Source organism: Macaca thibetana, chromosome 8 (assembly GCF_024542745.1).
Source record: "Macaca thibetana thibetana isolate TM-01 chromosome 8, ASM2454274v1, whole genome shotgun sequence".
NCBI classification, from domain to species: domain Eukaryota; kingdom Metazoa; phylum Chordata; class Mammalia; order Primates; family Cercopithecidae; genus Macaca; species Macaca thibetana.
Window position 1 is genome coordinate 116,663,675 of NC_065585.1, and position 19,260 is coordinate 116,682,934.

At 43.7% G+C, this 19,260-nt stretch overlaps 1 protein-coding gene across 4 annotated transcripts in view; it reads left to right on the top strand.

The window, feature by feature from the left end:
* The first annotated feature begins 4,505 nt into the window (after positions 1-4,505).
* The window catches only part of ADRA1A (adrenoceptor alpha 1A), a 113,180-nt gene continuing 98,425 nt past the window's right edge, over positions 4,506-19,260 (top strand). For 2 of the 4 annotated variants that reach the window (XM_050802516.1, XM_050802517.1), the window contains exons 1-2: positions 4,507-4,876; positions 6,162-7,713. In XM_050802516.1, the coding sequence (XP_050658473.1) occupies positions 6,831-7,713 (883 nt within the window). In that variant the 5' untranslated portion in view covers positions 4,507-4,876; positions 6,162-6,830. Of the gene's footprint in view, positions 4,877-6,161; positions 7,714-19,260 lie in introns of all 4 variants that reach the window. The other 2 variants (XM_050802515.1, XM_050802514.1) reach the window with 2 other exon arrangements.

The window sequence follows — 19,260 nt, forward strand, 5'->3', positions numbered from 1 at the left end:
GGCCCGTCAGGGGATGGGGGGCAAGGGGAAGGAGAGCATTAGGACAAATACCTAATGCATGTGGAGCTTAAAACCTAGATGATGGGTTGATAGGTGCAGCAAACCACCATGGCACATGTATACCTATGTAACAAGCCTGCACATTCAGCACATGTATCCCAGAACTTAAAGTAAAATAATAAATAAATAAGAGTATTTACCACAGTTCAAGTTATAGATCAGGATTTTTTTAAACCTGAATGTTTAAATATTTAGTTTAGCATGACATACAGTGTCTTAGTCTGTTCAGGCTGCTATAACAAAATACCTTAGACTGGATAATTTATAAACAAAAGAAATATGTTGCTCTGGAGGTTGAGAAGTCCAAGATCAAGGTGCTGGAAGATTTGGTGCTACGCAAGGGCCCATTCCTCATAGATGTCGCCTTCTACGTGTTCTCACATGGCAGAAGGGCAAAGAGGCTTCCTCTTTCATAAAGGCACTAATTCCATTCCTGAGGGTGGAATCCTCATGACCTAATCATCTTACAAAGACCTCACCTCTTAATACCATCACCTCAGAAGTTAGGCTACAACATATGAATTTTGGGGAGAATACAAACATTCAGACAATAGCATATACATAGAATAGAATCACTGTGGAGCTCTTATAAATCATGTTTTGTTATAAATGTAATAATAGAATGAGTTCATGAAATAATATAAGTGAAAAAATAAGATATGTAACTATGGGTACAGTATGATTACACTATTTTATGTAATGTATACAATGTATAATATATGAAATATATATGTACACATAAATACATGTACATAAAATATTTCCTGGTATGTACATGTGTATATATATTTTTATGTATATAATTTATACACATTAGCAAAAAATGAGAAAATATGACAAATATTTAACAGTAGCTATTTCTCCAGCAGCAGGATTACAGATAATTTTTATTTTCATACATTTCTGTCTGACTTTTCCAAATGTGCTATTATGAGCACAAATTTTATAATTAAATACAAGTCAATAAGCGTTTTAATGTGCCTATAACAGCCCATCAGCAAGTGAAGAGATGAGATAAAAATGTGTCTGCACTTGGTACACATATTGATTTTCTTTTACTTCCATTTCCAGATGATATTGACAAAGATATTGAAAAAATTTGATTGATATGCCTCAGCTCAGACTTGCTATGCAAGAGCAAAGTCTTATTGTTTTAAAGGAATTATTTGCTGATCAGCTATAGGGTGACTTGACCTCACATTCCTACCATGATAGTCCCACAGTGTAGGGATGGGGTGGTATGACTCCCAAGACTTGGAGTATGTTATTTTCTCAGGGCAATGAAGATTTGGACAAATGATAGCAAAGACAGAATTATTATCTCATCAAAGACATCCCTCAGCAGTGTCTGTGGGCTGTGCAGTGTTCTCAGTTCGATAAAGGATTAGGACACAATGCTTCTTTGGAGAACTGTGACTTGATACTGCATCAATATCTTTCTGAGAAATGTTTTTCATTTTCTTGCCTCTTTAACTTCTTAAGCCTTAGGAGAATTAGTTGAAAAGCCAAGTCTTTGGGGTAGATACTAACATTAAGTCTTGTACTCTGTCATTTGCAATCATAAATTCCAGAACACAGCTCCTAATTCCATTGTGTATTGTTTTCTAAGGGAATGATAGACAGATTCTTTATTTTTTAAACCCCTAAGCCTACCACACTTGCTGAGTTCCTCACTAGTCACTAAGAAAGTCCTGTCAATCAACGCATGGGTTTATGTCCATTGCTCAGCCCTTCTCCAATCAGACTCATTCCCACAGCATCCCTGACACACCACTCTAAAATGCAGCTGCTGATGGTTCACCTTCCTCACTTTTGTCTACAAATCTCAATCCTGCTGATTCCACAAATCCGGCATCAAGCAATATCATTTTATGAGCCTTTCCACAACCACCCCTTCAGGGGATTCTTCAATTCACACAGGAAGTCTTCAGAATATCACCCTCAGAGCCAGGCAAGAGGGACTCCTGGCTAGGGTTTCATGCTTTAGAGAGTCCAGCTCTGACTCCTTTTGGCCATAGGACTAATGTGATATGCCCACCTGGAGCCTGTGCCCTCCCTTCTAGGCCATGCCCTGGGACTCAGAATCCCTTACCCTAGATGGCCACACAATCACTTTCAGGTCCATCCTCTCTGGGCAGACATCACAAATGTGTGCACCCCAAGGCCCGAGGCCAAGAAGGCAGCTTTCTGGATGTAGGGGCTGACGTGTTCACACACATTTGCATGGCCCCTCAATTCAAAGAACAAGGGGGGAAAGTAAGAAGAAAAGAAGTAGCTGGTGATCAGGACCAGCTCTCGCAACTCAGCCATGTTGGGTCTTTCTGATTACACCACTTAGCTCAAGTGCAATGCTCAAGACACTTAGCACATTCTCCAGCTGAATTTACCAGTGTTCATGGACTACCTGGGTTAGAAATATATTTCACTATAAAGTAACATACAAATGAGCAGAAAGGGAGTTAATAAGATTAATAATAGAGTTAGTTTACATTATGAACTGAGTTTTGAGAAACATAATTTCTTTCAACACTAATAACAACCTTGTGGGGGTTCACTGTCTCCCTTTAAAAATTAGGAAACCAAGGCTTTGCCATGGTCTCATAGGAGGGTCAGAATAGCATTTTTGTGACCCCAGAGCATACTCCTCTCCACTCCACCTACCCATGTGTCCAACTCAGACGCCTCCTGGGATGTCCATGTCAACTATTATTTAAAGAGTAACCAACAGATGGATAGTTTTCTGTTTGTGAATCAATGGTAGGTGACTGAAAAATTGGTTCTGAGAGGTTGCTTTGCAAGGATTGATGGTCACAGGCTGAGAAGCAGATTTGAAAGACCTACCTGCTAGCAGCATGAAGAGCTGCTCTTCCTTATCTTGGCATTAACTAGTTAATTATTGGAGGTGGGTGCAGGGATGGATTATGTGTATTCTTAATTGTTGGAGAGTGGGTACTGGGAGTTACAAAGACCTTTGTGATTTTCGACCTTGCAGAGCTGAGCAATTTCCAGTTGCTTTACTTGCTGATAACACTGCTTCCCTTATCTACCATGGAACACATCTTAATGAAGAATTTGCATTCACAGCATCCGGTTAATGAATATGAAACTAAACAGTGTATATCCCTCTGATGGATGGGATTTCGGAGGCACAGACATTATACACATATTTGATGGTAAAGTACTAGAAGTGCAGGGAATTGAGGTCAAGCTTCCTCCTAAGGGGACTGAATCCCAGAGAGAGCAGGTGACTTAGTAATGAGAAGGGGAGCTGTCTGTTCAACCAGGATGCTCCTCCTATGGCACAAAATTCAGTTTTAAAAATATATTAAATTCAAATCAAATGTGTTAAGTGTGAGTTCTATCCCTACAGGTGTGAGGCAGAGGTGGAGGACTTTGTATACAATAGAGAAATAAATATAAATATTAGGTCTTCCATGACATAGGATTCACTGACCCTCTCATGGGCATTCCTCTGAAGCATTTTGAGATGTATTGCTATAGAAGAGCCTCCCAAACATAATCTCACTTAGAAAAGGTAATCATACTAATATGATTTTGTTCACAGGAGAGAATCTAAGTGCACACCACTGCTTAAAGTTATTTCTTTGTTCCTAGGTTTAAGGGGAACTAGTAAATAAGAACATTCCACTTTGTCTGCATCAATAAAGATGAAAGAAGATGACTTAGGAGGTAGGAATTGGAGTGGGAAACATTTTTCTATGTTCCCAATATTCTGAAACACATATCACTTCATTCAATCATAAGGTAAACAGAGTATGTAATTTACCAGAAAAAAAGTAATGAGACTGGTGGTGCTAGGTTTTCATACTCCAGCTATTAATGAATTAAAGAGAGTAACACTCCTGAAAAGATACCATTTTCTCAAGAAAGCTGGAAAAGAATGTGTGGCATTTAAAACATACCAAACTCTGTGGCCATAATGCTCTTAAAATTCATCTGTCTAAAGAAATTAGAAGTGAATCATATTAAATAAGGTTTAGATATATCCACTTTATCTTCCTGAAAATATAATTTCATTACAATCGAATTTATCAAATTTTATCTGATTTGACTTGCTATTTAAAATACTTTATAATTTACTTCCATATTTGGAATTACAATGTTCTTAATATACTTCTTGATTTTAACAAAACCTAGGACAAATGTTAATCAAATCAAACTGTTCAAAGTTACTTTATAACACATTCCTATGAACACACCATACACACAGCAATATCTAGCAAGGGTGTCAATTTTTCTTTATTTTTAAAATCAGATCATTTAAAGAAGTTATTTACTACAAATGACTCTACACACACACGCACACACACACGCAAACCTTTTTAAAGAAACGCTAGAACCCAACCCCCTTTAGGCCAGAGGAAAACATTACAGCTGTACACGCACATGTGCCTGTTGCCGTAGAGTAATACGGTAGCAGCAGGAGATTACGGTACTAGCTGGGCTACTGCCTGTGTTACGTCAGCGGGAGCTGCAAAGTTCCTTGCTATTCTTTTCTGGTGTCGGGGAGCTGAATATTAAAAGGGTGATTGTGGAGTTATCGGTTATCTGTATTTTTTTTTCTTTTCCTATTTTGACTCTTTTAAAAAATGCAGGTAAAGTGACAGCGGGCCAGGAGCTTAAAGACATCGCTGGTGGAGGGGTGAGTCAGCGGGTGCAAAAGGACAAGGATTTGGTTCCTCGGAGAGACGGTCCCCTCTCCGCCTCCAGAGAAGAGCAGGCAGGCAGCTCCCGGGACCCAAGCCGGGTCCGCCTCCCACGCTCGCGAGCTAGTGGCTCAGCAGCGGCGCTTCAGGTGAGTGCGCCGGGGCGGGCGTCCCGCAGGGCCGAGTGGGTGAGGGCAGACATCCCCCGCTGTCTGGTGAGACCGAACCCCCACTTTTCCCAGCGCCTCCCGCTTTTTCCACCAGGTTTTATACCGGCCCCTCTACCCCACCCCCGATTCCCTTACATCTTCTGCGAAGTTGCCTTCTACTTAACAAGTGTCTTTTTAACCCTGTGTTTATCACCCTCGAGGTAGGAGGGAAAGGGTTTCTGCAGTGGCACGATTTTAATACCACCTGTGAGGTCTTAAACTTGGGATTTTAACAACAGTCTTTGCCCGAGGTCTCCTCTCAGGGCCCAACCCAAGAAGGCAAGGTGGGCACTTCCTCACGCCCCGCGGTCCTGCCGAGTCCCTGCGGTCGGTTCGCAGTTGTGGAAACCCAGGTTTCTTACGCAGATGGTGGCCCCCAGCCCAGAAAATCGAAGGCGGCCCCTGCCCGCTGGCATGCCGGCTTCATGTTTACGCCTGCAAAATCCGCAGTGACTGTCACTTGCAAAGCTGCCTCTGCAGAGGGACGTCCTCCCCACTCCGTGCCCCGGCAGTCCCGCTACGGCTGGCAGCTGGAGCCCCTCGGGTGGCCAACAGTGAGGCTTGGAGAGGCGTCGTGGACAGACCTGGGTCGCTTTCAGCCCTCGGGTCCCTCCCGGCTTCGCTCGGGACCTGGCTCTCAAGTCAGCTTGGCTGGTGGACAGACCGGCGCGCTCTGCGCACCCGAGTGCGAATTCCACCGGCGTGAGCGTGAGCGTGCGCGTGGTCCTGGCCCTGCGGTCCCTGGGTCTCAGCGGTTCCCTCTCCCAGGCCGCCCCCTCCAGGTGACTGCGAAGCAACCTGTTCTAATGGAAACCGAGTACATCCTCCAGAATTCCCCGGCTAGGATCAGTGCGACACACTCGCCAGCCGCGATCGCCCTTCCCGGGCTTCGAGGATTTTAATTTCTCGGTACCGGCGCTCGAAATCCAGCCTTCGAGCGCTGGAGCCTGGGGTTAGGGGGATTTGTTTTTTTGTTTGTTTGTTTTTCGCTTCGAATCCTGAACTCGGGCAGAGGTGACTCAGTAGAGCGCGCGAGGCAGGTTCCCAGTGGTGGGGACGCGAGATGCGCTCCGGAGTCGCCTCCGCCACAGCCGGGCGAAGCAGCTTCTGGACCGCAGAACCAGCCCGGCTCCCAGCTGGCGTCCCGCAGCCCGTCGAGCTCAGCACAGCCTCTCTCCTTGGGGCGCCTAGCTCACAGCCCGCCTTTCTCTTTGCGCTCTTTCAGGTGGACGCGGTCAAACGATGCCCGGCAGCCGCCTGTGTCTCAACACATATTTCACACCCACGTCCCCTGGCCTGTGCTCCTAGAAGCTGGAGACAGCAGGAGCCTTCGGTGGGGCAGCTCAAAATGTAGGTAACTGCGGGCCAGGAGCAGTGCCCAGATGCCATCGGTCCCTGCCTTTGAGCGTCGACGGCTGATCCTTTGGTTTGAGGGGGAGACTGGGGCTGGAATTTTGAATTCCGAATCATGTGCAGAATGCTGAATCTTCCCCCAGCCAGGACGAATCACACAACGCGGAAAAGCAGACTCTCGTAATTTTGGAATTGCATGTTGCAAGAAGTCTCCTGGATCTTCACGCCCACCCTCGGGTAGGGAGGGAGTTGGGGTCCGGGCTAGGCCAGCCCAGCAGGTGGAGAGGGTCCCGGGCAGCCCCGCGCGCCCCTGGCCATGTCGCCTTTAATGCCCTGCCCCTTCGTGTGGCCTTCCGAGGGTTCCCAGGGCTGGCCAGGGTTGTTTCCCACCCGCGCGCGCGCTCTCACTCCCAGCCAAACCCAGCTGGCAGGGCTCCCTCCAGCCGAGACCTTTTGATTCCCGGCTCCCGCGCTCCCGCCTCCGCGCCTGCCCGCGGGGTGGCCCTGGAGAGCCGGACCTCGCCCGGCCCCGGCTGGGACCATGGTGTTTCTCTCCGGAAATGCTTCCGACAGCTCCAACTGCACCCAACCGCCGGCACCGGTGAACATTTCCAAGGCCATTCTGCTCGGGGTGATCTTGGGGGGCCTCATTCTTTTCGGGGTGCTGGGGAACATCCTAGTGATCCTCTCCGTAGCCTGTCACCGACACCTGCACTCAGTCACACACTACTACATCGTCAACCTGGCGGTGGCCGACCTCCTGCTCACCTCCACGGTGCTGCCCTTCTCCGCCATCTTCGAGGTCCTAGGCTACTGGGCCTTTGGCAGGGTCTTCTGCAACATCTGGGCGGCAGTGGATGTTCTGTGCTGCACCGCGTCCATCATGGGCCTCTGCATCATCTCCATCGACCGCTACATCGGCGTGAGCTACCCGCTGCGCTACCCAACCATCGTCACCCAGAGGAGGGGTCTCATGGCTCTGCTCTGCGTCTGGGCACTCTCCCTGGTCATCTCCATCGGACCCCTGTTCGGCTGGAGGCAGCCGGCCCCCGAGGACGAGACCATCTGTCAGATTAATGAGGAGCCGGGCTACGTGCTCTTCTCAGCGCTGGGCTCCTTCTACCTGCCGCTGGCCATCATCTTGGTCATGTACTGCCGCGTCTACGTGGTGGCCAAGAGGGAGAGCCGGGGCCTCAAGTCTGGCCTCAAGACCGACAAGTCGGACTCGGAGCAAGTGACGCTCCGCATCCATCGGAAAAACGCCCCTGCAGGAGGCAGCGGGGTGGCCAGCACCAAGACCAAGACGCACTTCTCGGTGAGGCTCCTCAAGTTCTCCCGGGAGAAGAAAGCGGCCAAAACGCTGGGCATCGTGGTGGGCTGCTTCGTCCTCTGCTGGCTACCTTTTTTCTTAGTGATGCCCATTGGTAAGTCTTGACCACCCCTCACTTTAGCATTTGGGGATCTTCACCCTTCTTGGCTTCTGTTACCCCAGACTCCCAGTCCTGGATGGGAGATGACGGATTAGCATTTCAAACAGCACAGCTCTAGGGCAATTAGAAAAGGCTCCCGTGTAGAAAAGTGAATTTTCATTCTCTTTCTACTCCAGTCTCATTTATATTAGGTCCTAGAACACTTTTTCAACTGTAAAGTGGCTTCCAACTGATGCAGATTAATTGTTCTCTGTAATAAGAATGTCAACTTTTCTTAATGCCTATAAGCACGTGTTTAATTTAAATGCATCTGCTCTCTCTAGTCTCGGAGTCTCCACCAAGTGTTTAGGCTGACTGTGGAATGCCATTTTCACTCTGCTACAGAACGCAAATTCTTTTGGCCTGAAAATAAGTACCTCGCTTATTCTGGACAAATGTGTGATTTTATTATTGCATTAGTTATTCATAAGGGTTTGTTTTAATGGTCTGTTTATGTTCTATATCTGTGCTAATTTTATTTTCTGGATTCAGTATGGAAGGAATTACGGTGAGCCACTAAGAAAAAAAAAATGATTCTATGTCCAAACCAATTTTAGCCTTAAATAATTAATCATAATGTTTCCAATAAGTAAATACTTATTTTTTTTACTTTAATAGTAAATATTAAAACAAACACTTCTCTTACCCAAAATCATCCAGAAAGTTGCAGATGACACTGTTTGAAAATAATACAGTACACATAATGTTACAAATCCAATTTTTGCAGATGCTAAATTAGCTGTTGTCAAAATTAATTAGCTTGTTATAAGTATCAGCAAGCTGATCCACTTGGAATAGTCATCTATCTCCTTCAGTGAGATCCCAAAATGGTTGTATGCTATTTTTAGTTTGGAAGCTCAAATATAGACCCAAACATCGCTTATCCACCAACTCTAAAAAACAAAACATCATGGTTAACATTAGTAAAAGTCCATTTCAAGTGCTTTACAGCCTAATTTAAATGGCATGTACTTAAAGTACTTTAATTTGCAACTCTGTGCAATAATAGCAACTATTATTTTTTTGTGCCATTTATGTTCCAGACATTTTCCCAAGTTTTTATTTCATTAGTCCTCTCGACAACTCGGTGAGTTATACACAATTATCCGGCAATCACAAGTCATGGGAAGGGATGCTTCAGGTCCTAATACCATAGCCACAAGCCATGGATAGCTATTTAAATGTTAATTGAAATTAAATTAAATTAATATTCGGTTCCTCAATTTCTCAGTCCCACTGACCACATCTTAAGTGCCCAATAGTCACACGTGGCCAGTGACTACTGTTTTAGACAGCAGAGATATAGGTCATTTCTATCATTGCAGAAATGTCTGTCCTGTAGGGCTGCCAGAGAGGCCCTCTTTAGTCCAACACCTGGCCTTCCATTGTGCCTGCCCATCATTATTACTTACTCTGCTCCTGGAAGTACATCACAGCTTTGAAATTACAGAAATTACACTCTTTACCTGAGTCCCTTTGCACATTTATTCATGCATCTGCTCGCTCAACAAGTATTTATGGACCATCTGTTCTAGGCACTTTGGATGAAAAGGGCAGAAAAGTCCTTGCCAATGAGATGTTTGCATTTGGAAATGAATTAAGCAAATGAATGTATCCTAAAAAGTCAAGATTAACATGCACTATCAAAACATCAACAGGATGAGAGGTTAGAAAGTGACAAAGACAATGAGGGTCTGCTTTAGTGGGTAGTGGGGAAAATTCTGTCTAAAGAGGTGATATTTGAGCAGAGTCCTGACTGGACTGAAGAGCAAAGCTTGCAAGATCTGAGAAGAAGAGCGTCCTGGGCAGAGGCAGCAGTGAGTACAGAGATGGGAAAGAGCCTGACCTGTTTAATCAAGATCATGGAAGCCAGTATGACTCAGCTACAGACAGGGAGGGAGCAGTCAAGTTCAAGAAGACATTGGACAGATAGACAACACCAAAGTCATGTGGGGTCTTTTAGACCAAAGTAAAATTTCCGTATTATTCTAACTGTGGTGGGAAGTCATTCAAGGGTGTTTAGCAGGTGAGTGGCCAGTCTCATTTATATTTTTGAAGGATCATTCTGGTTGTTGGGGGGAAAATTGGCTGTTTGGGGGCAAGAGCAGAAGCAGAGAATAGTTAAAAGGCTATTAGAAGTCAAGGGGATAGAGGTCATGACATCTTGAACTCAGGTGGGACAGGTAGAGGTGGTAAGAAGTGATCACATTTAGCACTTATTTTAAAGGTAAAGCTGATGAGTTTGGACAAAGGTGTGAGAAAAAGGGAGGTTGAGGGCCTGAACAGCTGAGTAAATAATAATGCTTTTTACTAAGACTAGCAAAACCAAAGAGTTACATGGTTGCAAGGGGCTGCAGGGAGTGAGAAGTAGGAGCCTTTCTTTTGTGTACACTGTATTGAGAAACATTCATTAGACATCGAAGTAGAGATGGCAAGTAGGGAATTAGATACTGTACATAGATTTGGAGCTTAGAGAGGAGGCGGGATACAGATATAAACTTGGATATGTCAACATCTTTAAAGCTATAGGAATAAAGAGGTTGACAAAAGAGAAGGTAAAGAGAGAAAAGAGACAAGAACAGAGCCTCCACACCTGTAGTTCCAGCTACTCGGGAGGCTGAGGCAGGAGAATTGCTTGAACCCGGGAGGCAGAGGTTGCAGTGAGCTGAGATCGCGCCACTGCATTCCAGCCTGGGCTCAGAGCGAGGCTCCATCTCAAAAAAAAAAAAAAAAAAAAAAAAAAAAAAAAAAAAAAAAAAAAAGAACAAAACCTCCAGGGAATTCTGATACTTGGGGGTCAGGTCAGAAAAAGGAGGAGAAACAGCCAGCAAACAAGATTGCAAAGGACTAGCCAGGGAGAGGAAAAATCAGGAGAATGTGATATCCTGGAAGCCTAATGAAAATGTTTCAAGAAGGCAGGAATAATCAACTGTGTCACATGCAGCTGAGAGGTCAGGTTAGAGGATGACTGGGAGCCAACATTGGATTTGGCAGTAAGGAGGTTCTTAGTGATAGGAGGAAGGCACGTGAGGCTCACAGCTCCAGGGGAGTGATGGAACCAAAAGCCTGATTGTGTACTTTCTAGAAAGAACAAAGGATGAAAAAAGTGGGAACAGGGAAAATAGACAACTCTTGTGAAAGGTTTTGCTATACAGTGGAGCTAGGAGATGTGGTGTAGCTGGAGGGGTCTAGAGAAGGCTTTCAATGGTGGGAGGTGGGTGTATGACATGATATTTACATTCTGATGGGAACGATGGGATAGAGAGAGGCACTGATGGGATAAGCAAGGGAGGAGACAGGATTCAGTGCCCAAGGAGAGCACTGGAAAATGACAAGGAAAGTAAAGTGTGTGAGTCCTGAGGCAAGTAGAGACGGAGGGAGAGATCTATTGATCCCTTTAGGATATGTTTATGTCCTCAGTGAAATATGAAGCAAGGTCATCAGCTAAGAGTGAGTCAGGAATGGGGAACGATGGCGGTCTGAGCAGCAGAGAAGGTGTGAAAGATCCATCTTTGAGAGTGGAAGAGTAAACATTTTACGGAAGTTTAGTAGAGTCACTGGATAGTCCTGGAGGCCTATTTGAGATTTACGGTCATAACATTAAAGTAGAGCAGTCAGGAGGGTTGTGTGTTTTTCTCTAAGAGCTAAGCAGCTGAGGGATACAGGAGGCATTGCTGAGGACCAACTGTGAGTCCCAGAGAGTGTGTTTGTGAAGAGACACAGACTCAGTCAGGTTAGGGAGCATCCACAGCCAGGTGGTAGAAGGAGCCCGGGTGACGATGGGTGGCCTGAGAGTTTGGAGCTTGTGGTGGTGGCTGAGCTATGCATAGAGATGAGAAACAATGGCCTGGGTCCTGCAGTCATCTAGAGGAGGTGGACTCTCTGTCTAATCATAGCTCACTCTTGGATTTGCTCTCCCAGGGAGTCAGCAGTGTGGAGGAGAAGATGTTGTGGGGGAGAGAAGTGATGGTAGACAGGAGCCCTCGGAATCAGTGGACTTTAAATCCTAGAAAGGTGCTGGGTGCGGTGGCTCATGCCTGTAATCCCAGCACTTTGGAAGGCTGAGCAGGCGGATCACTTGAGGTTAGGAGCTCAAGACCAGCCTGGCCAACATGGCGAAACCCCATCTCTACTTAAAACACAAAAATTAGCCGGGCATGGTGGTGCACACCTGTAATCCAAGCTACCTGGTAGACTGAGGCTGGAGAATCGCTTGAACCCAGGAGACAGAGGTTGCAGTGAGCTGAGTCACACCACTGTACTCCAGCCTAGGTGACAGGGCGAGATTCTGTCTAAAAAAAAAAAAAAAAAAAAAAAAAAAAGGGAAAAGATTATATGACAGGAGGGAAGTAGGGAACATACAGTTCACAAGGTCTGAGTAGCTGCTCAGTAGCGCAAAGCATTCCTGAACCTGCCAATCTGTGGTCCCCAGTTTCCTCCTGACACCAGTTGAGTAAGAGGTGATTTCCTCCAAGAATGTACTGGCTATGTAATAAGCACCAGGCTCTGGGCTACACAGAATAAAAAAGATGAATAAAGCACAGTGCCCTCAAGGGCCTCACAGTCTAGTTAAGGAGACAAATTGTCAACAATTATTGCAAGTCTGTAAGATTGGTGCTCAGAGTGATATTATTACATGGTGCTCAGGATGGTGCTCAGAATGACATTATTACCCAGTGCTAAGCTATATAGCTGTTAACTGTGTCTGGAGGTCACTGAGAAGCTTCTATATGCATAGCCATTGACAGAGCAGAGACTTAAAGAAGATGGCACTACTTCCGCTGGGTCATCAACTAGATGTTATATGTCTTTTTATTAACTGTCTTAAGTGTGTTTTTCATGCAAAATGTGAACAGAAGAATAAATATGCTATCATATTATTATATGCAAGGGATATTCATTCTTAAATATGACATGTGCTGTTTTGGAAAAAACGGCTGTCGGTCTGCACTAGACTGCAGGAGAGGAAAGAGATTAAAAACTAAAACCAGGGCAGGGATGAGTGTGCTATCCACAGCTAAGAAGTGAAACACCCACGTTTAATAGGGATTGACCCAGAAAAATCAGGTGAGTAGGCTATTTGACTGCGAAGGTCCTTCCTGTATATTATGAGAAGTCTCACGTTCCCTTTTTCCCAAGCTTCTCCCCACTAAGGCTGGGTTGCTTGCTGCATTCAATAGAATGACTGTTGGGAGGAATCTGACTTGCCTGCTTCCAAGTCTAAATCTTGCTAGTCTTGTTCCGTTTCTGCATCCTAAATATTTGGTTGAAATTCAGAATGCCTTCAAGGGAGGGGGTTGCATTGTGAGGTTGTTAACAGTCATTTATACTTTGGAGCAAATGCTTTCAAAAAGCAAATTTTGGTCATGGAGATGAGTAGAGAGACTATGACGTTGTTAGCCTTCAAACTACGAAAGAAAAGGAAGGATAAGGACTCTGCTTCTCAGGAAGCTCCAGCATCTAAAACCTGTGAATCATCTTTGTTGATTTCATCCCATCGTCTAGAGCCCACTAGTTCCAGAGGCAGTGTGCTGCTGAGTGGAGAAACTGTTGGCCTGAGATTTAAACCTAGGCTTTCTTTTTCATATGACAGGGGATGTTATATAGGTCAGCTGCCCAGCATAGTGCCTAACACAGAGTAAATGTCAATAAATGTCCATCTTACCAGAATTCAAAGGATTCACAGACTATTACTGATGTCTGTCAACATGCGGATGTTGCATGTTGAGGGGTGGATGTCCTTGGCATTCTGAGAAATAGAAAGCATTGGAAAGAAGATGAAAAGGTAACATTCACTGAAAATATAGTTAGGTGTCTGAATTCTGGACATGTTACCTGATTTAAACACAAAACCCAGTGTTATTATAGGACCTAAGCCATTGATTGCTATTGCCACTGCATCAAAAGAGGCAGTGTTGGGCTGAGATGTGGCTTACATAGACGTAGAATGTTTGAGGATTATGTTTATAAAAGAACAGAAGGCAGCACATTGATAGAGCAGGAGAATGTTTTAAGATTGGATGTTTGAGGAGGGCACAGCTGGCAGGGGATTGGTCAGGTGGAGGCAGCGACGCAGAGAATGATTCATTCATTCATTCAGCAGAATTTCATTGAACATCTACTGTTTGTCAGGAAGCTATAGAATCACTGGAGATAAAGACAAATACATCCCTGCCCTAAAGGAGCAGAACATCTGAACAATTAGATACCTAGCAAAAGTATATGAAAAAATGACAAGGAAAAAGGACAAGTACATACAATGCTATATGATAACCCCAAACCCTCTGTGGATGCCCAAGATAACCAGGGGTTGAGGGTTGCTTCACTGCAGGTACAAAGGGGAGCAGTCCCCTGCTTCTCATGGAAAAGGTTCACCTCTTAGAGATAATCGTGTGAAGAGAAACTAATGCCATTAGGATTTATTTTATTTTATTTATTTATTTAACGACAGGATCTCATCCTTTCACCCAGGCTGGAGTTCAGTGGTAATCATAGTTCACTGCAGCCTCTAACTCAAGTGGTTCTCCCACCTCAGCTTTCTGAGTAGCTGGGACTACAGGCATGCACCACCATGCCTGGCTAATTTTTATATTTCATTTTTATAGAGATGGGGTCTTGCTATGTTGTCCAGGCTGGTCTTGAGCTCCTGGGCTCAAGCAATCCTTTTTCTTTAGCCTCCCAAAGCATTGAGATTATAGGCATGAGCCATCACACCTGGCTAGAATTTATTTTAAGATAAGAAGTCAGTGTTTCAGGTACTCTTACTACACCACAAACCATACCAAAAGGTAGTGGCTTAAAGCAACAGCCATCTATGTCTCATGATTCTATGGGCAGAAGTACGTCAGCACCCAGCTTGCCTGGCAGTTGAAGCTGGTTGTGAGTCTTGGTGGCCTCTCTTCCCTCCATGGTCTAAACTGCCTTCTCATAGCATGGCAGTTCTCCCCCAAGAAAGCCAAGGCAGAAACTGTGAGGCCTTTGAAGAACTGGGCTCACACCTGGTCCAGCATCACTGCTGTTTCATTCTGCAGTCACAGCAAGTCAGAAGACCAGCCTAGGTTCAAGGAGAAGTGAGACAGACTCATCTCTTGATGGGAGAGCAGCAGGTGCATACAGGGAGGGGCGGATCATCGTAGTCCTCTTGCAGATCACCGACCTCACAAGTGTGCCAAATTACATTTCTCTTTCATCCATCAGTTATATTGAGAACCCTGTATGCCAGGCATCATGCAATGCACAGAGTAAAACCAACTGGGGTCTCTGCCTCCCTGCAGGCTTCTAATCTCCAGGAGACAGACATTAATCGGATAGCCACATTAAGTTATCGAAAACCGTGTACAGAGCAATGAAGGGAACATAAACGGTGCCTTAAAAATATGTCCTGTGGCTAAGGGTGGTCTTGGACTGGGAGGGTAGAAAGGTCTTTCTGGGAAGGAGGGCTTGACTATTAAGTCCAGATCTATTGAAGGAGTAGGTGTTTAGTGGCAAAAATGGGGAGGGAGGGAAGAGAACATGCAAAGACTCTAGTGGGGCCGGCTTAATGCCCATAATGACTTTCTAGAAGGCCACTGTGGCCAGAAACAAGAGGCCAAGAGATAACTGGTGTCCAGTGAAGCTGGAAAGAGAAGAACCAGACTAAACAAGGCTTTATAGCCATTATACAAGTTTGTGTTTTTATCCAAAGACGAGCAGGAATGACATGATTGAGTTTATACAGCATTTCAAGATATCGAAGGCTTAGTGAAAACAAGATTGTGGATAGACCAGTTGGGAGACCTTTATGCAGGACAGGGGGAGCTGTATCCTGACAAGTGCAATCCTTCTACCATGCCATTTAAAAAACTTATTTCCGTGAGCTGCCACATCATTCTGGAATGCCTCTTTTGTCACTGCCTTCAGAGCTTAGATTTATGAGAAAACCTTTCTCGTGATTAGAAACAGTATAACCAGACTAGGCTTTAAATTAATTTTGGCTCTTTCCACAAGACAAATCTGTCAATGAAGATTTACCATCATTTTCAAAAGAACGTGCTGCAGGCCCAGAAGATGTCAACAATGAGCTCTAACAATGCTGTGAACAATAGCTGACTCTCAAGTCAGGCTATAGACAGGTGAGTTATTACTTGGGTGGAGTAATAATCCTTAGTCACTTAGTAACAAAGTCATTGCTGTGTTCTGTCACCTCATGGTTTCATGGTGGATGTGAGGACAGTTTTCTAACGCATTTTCTTTGTCTAACAAGTTTACTGTATTTTAGCCCTGCTATTTGGTTTGCCAGTTTGACACTTGCCTTGTGGCTTCTCATTTTTACGTTATATATTTCTTTGCTATTTAAACATTTCTTTTCTTCTTCTACTTTTTCTTTTTTTTTTCCTTTAAGTTCTGAGATACATATGCAGAATGTGCAGGTTTGTTACATAGGTACGCATCTGCCATTGTGGTTTGCTGTACCTATCAACCCATTATCTAGGTTTTAAGCCTGGCGTGCATTAGGTATTTGTCCTAATGCTCTCCCTCCCCTTGCCCCCCAATCCCCAACAGGCTCCGATGTGTGATGTTCCCCTCCTTGTGTCCATGTGTTCTCACTTGAACATTTCTTTTTATATTTTTATCTGTCACTTATATTTCTCTTCTTGTGAAATTTCCTATCTGTGTTTTTTTGGTCACTTTTTATACAGCTGTTTTTCTGTCTTTTTTTAATCAGTAAGCTCATTTTATACATTGAAGATAAATAATTACTTGTTTAGCATAAATCCTGGGTTACCAGTCTTCTCACACTATATGCAAATGTGCCAAGAAAATATAGCTTATTTTCCAAAAACAGATGTGATCTTTTCTACAAACTTCCATGGAAATACATACGCATGTACTGACATGCACACACACACACACACGCATGCATGCACACACACTTTTAGATAAATTTAATAAACTTATTCCAATCCAATAGTTTATGCATCACCTTTGCATATTCAGTCTCTTTTGGATGGCTTGGTGTCTTAGTCCATTCAGGTTGCTATAATAAAATGCCATAGACTGGGTGGCTTATAAACAACAGGAATTTATTTCTCACAATCCTCAAGACTGGAAGTCTGAGCTCAAGGTACCAACAGATTTAGTGTCTGAAGAGGACCTACCTTCTTTTTCATGGATCGTACCTTCTGGCTGTGTGCTCACTTGGTGGAAGGAGTGAGGCAGCTCCCTAGGGCCTCTTTCTGCATCACCTCCCACAGGCCCCATCTCCTAATATCATCACACTGGGGGCCAGGATTCTAATACAGGAATTTTGAGGGTGGGGCGCAGACCACAGCACAGGGCCTTTCAGATCTGCCCTCTAAGTTACTGACCAGGCCTAGGTGCTTACGAACCTCATAGTAGTCAGAGAGGGTTTGACTATGACTTCATTGGTTCCTGGCTCTGTTGACATTGGCTCTGTTGCTGTTGGCCAGGGAGTTACTTTGTCCCTGCAGCCCTGTGAACAACTTTGACAACCTCCTCCACCAAATTCTCAACAATGTTTCCATCCCAGTCTCAGGGCACAGAAAGCCCTGTGGGTTCCTTCCACACCACATTCTCTGCCCCAACACACTGGCTGCCACATTAACAGGTATGGTGGCTCTCATATAAAGGACTGAAGACACCCAGAATGGAGAATGGGAGATAGCACCTCTGTTCCCACCTTTAACTTCAGGCTTTTTTTTTGGTTACACACAGGGTCTTGCTGTGTCACCCAGGCTGGGGTGCAGTGGCACAGTCATGGCTCACTGCAGCCTAGAACCTCTGGGTTCAAGTGATCCTCTCTTCTCAGCCTCCTGAGTAGGTGGAACTACAGACATGCACCACCACGCCCAGCCAATCTTCAGGCATTCCTACCGTTGTTGTTGAGAGAGAGAAATCAGAACAAATGCCAACTGCCTCTTTCTACTACCTTCTTCTCTGCCTTTCTCACAGTCCCTTGGGGAAGACAGCGAAGTCTTTCCTTTTCCTTGTTCTGGCTAAAGGGGATACTCCTCCTCCTTTCCAGAGTGGCATCCACCTTGTATGGAATAGCAAAGCCATACAATGGACAGCAGAGAGAGAGATTTACTAAGAGAAGAATAAAGATGAGGAGTATTTTAAAATATCATAATCCTTATACATATTTAAAACTATCTTTTCCACTTGGTTATTTGCATTTTGTTGTTTTATGGTTTTTTACAAATATTTGGACACTTAAAATATTTATATAGTCAAATATTTTTATCTGTTTTTTCATGGAATGTGCCTTCTCAGGGATGCTCAGAGAGAGCTTCCACAGCGTAAGTCTATTTCCTCCTCATTCTTTTAGAGCATCATTTGTAATCTACCTGGAATTCGTGTTTGTATTTTGGTAGATGATGCCTTACTGTATTTATTTTGAAATGGTTAGCCAGATAGTCTCAAAAGACTTATCAAATAATCCATCATTTCCTTTCTTATTTGGAAAACCACATTTGTTATATTAAAAAGAATTTTGGATCTATTTTGGAACACACTCGCTTCTTTTCCATTTATCTGTCTCTCTGCTCTAGTATTGCTGTCACATTACTTTAATGGCTGTGGTTGCATAATACATTTTAATATTCTCCAGTTTAAGGCCTGGATGAATATTCTTTTTCAAAATTATTTTGTCTATTCTTGTACATTCATTCTGCCAAGAAAACTCTGGATTCATTTTGTCACTGCATTTACTTCCCAAACTACTTTTGAACTATTGTTTACACTTTACTTTTAAGCACACCTGCTAACATCTCCTGGAAAACTGATTGTAACAACGAAATTGGGAAATGCTGCTTTGATATTTTGACAGATATGACACTGACCATTGGTTTTAGATTGATATACTCGATCATATCCAAGAAATATCTTTCTAGAGTTTACAAAACTATACTGATCTAGATTTAAAATGCATTTTAATTTGTTTGCATTTTTAATATAATTCAATCAAAAATGAATTTTTAATTTTGTTAAATTAAACATTTGCTTTATTGATATCAATCAATATAATCTTTTTTCATTGCCATTGATTTGATAAAAATTTATTTCATATTATTAACCTATCCATGTATTCTTGGATTAAATTCTACTCAATCAGGTGACATTACCCTTATTCATGTTGCTATATCACAGGAAATATTTCACTTCTCATTTGCATATATATTTCTGTGTGAAATGAGTCTATTGTTTTACTTTAATGCACTGTCTTTGTTGCATTTGGTAGCAGGTTTATGTTAATTTCATAAAGCAAATTGTGACACTTTTCATTTTTTTTCTATGAACTGTAACAGCTTAAATAGCATAAGAATTATGTGTTCCTTGAAGGTTTGAAAAACTTGCCCATAAAACATTCGGGCCCAGCTCCTTTTATGGATGCAATTCTTTGAGACTGGTTTCTATTTCTTCCAAGGACAGTGGTCTGTTCTGATTGTCAGATTTGATAATTTTTATTTTCATATTTTCCATTTGCCTTCTCATTGAGGTTCA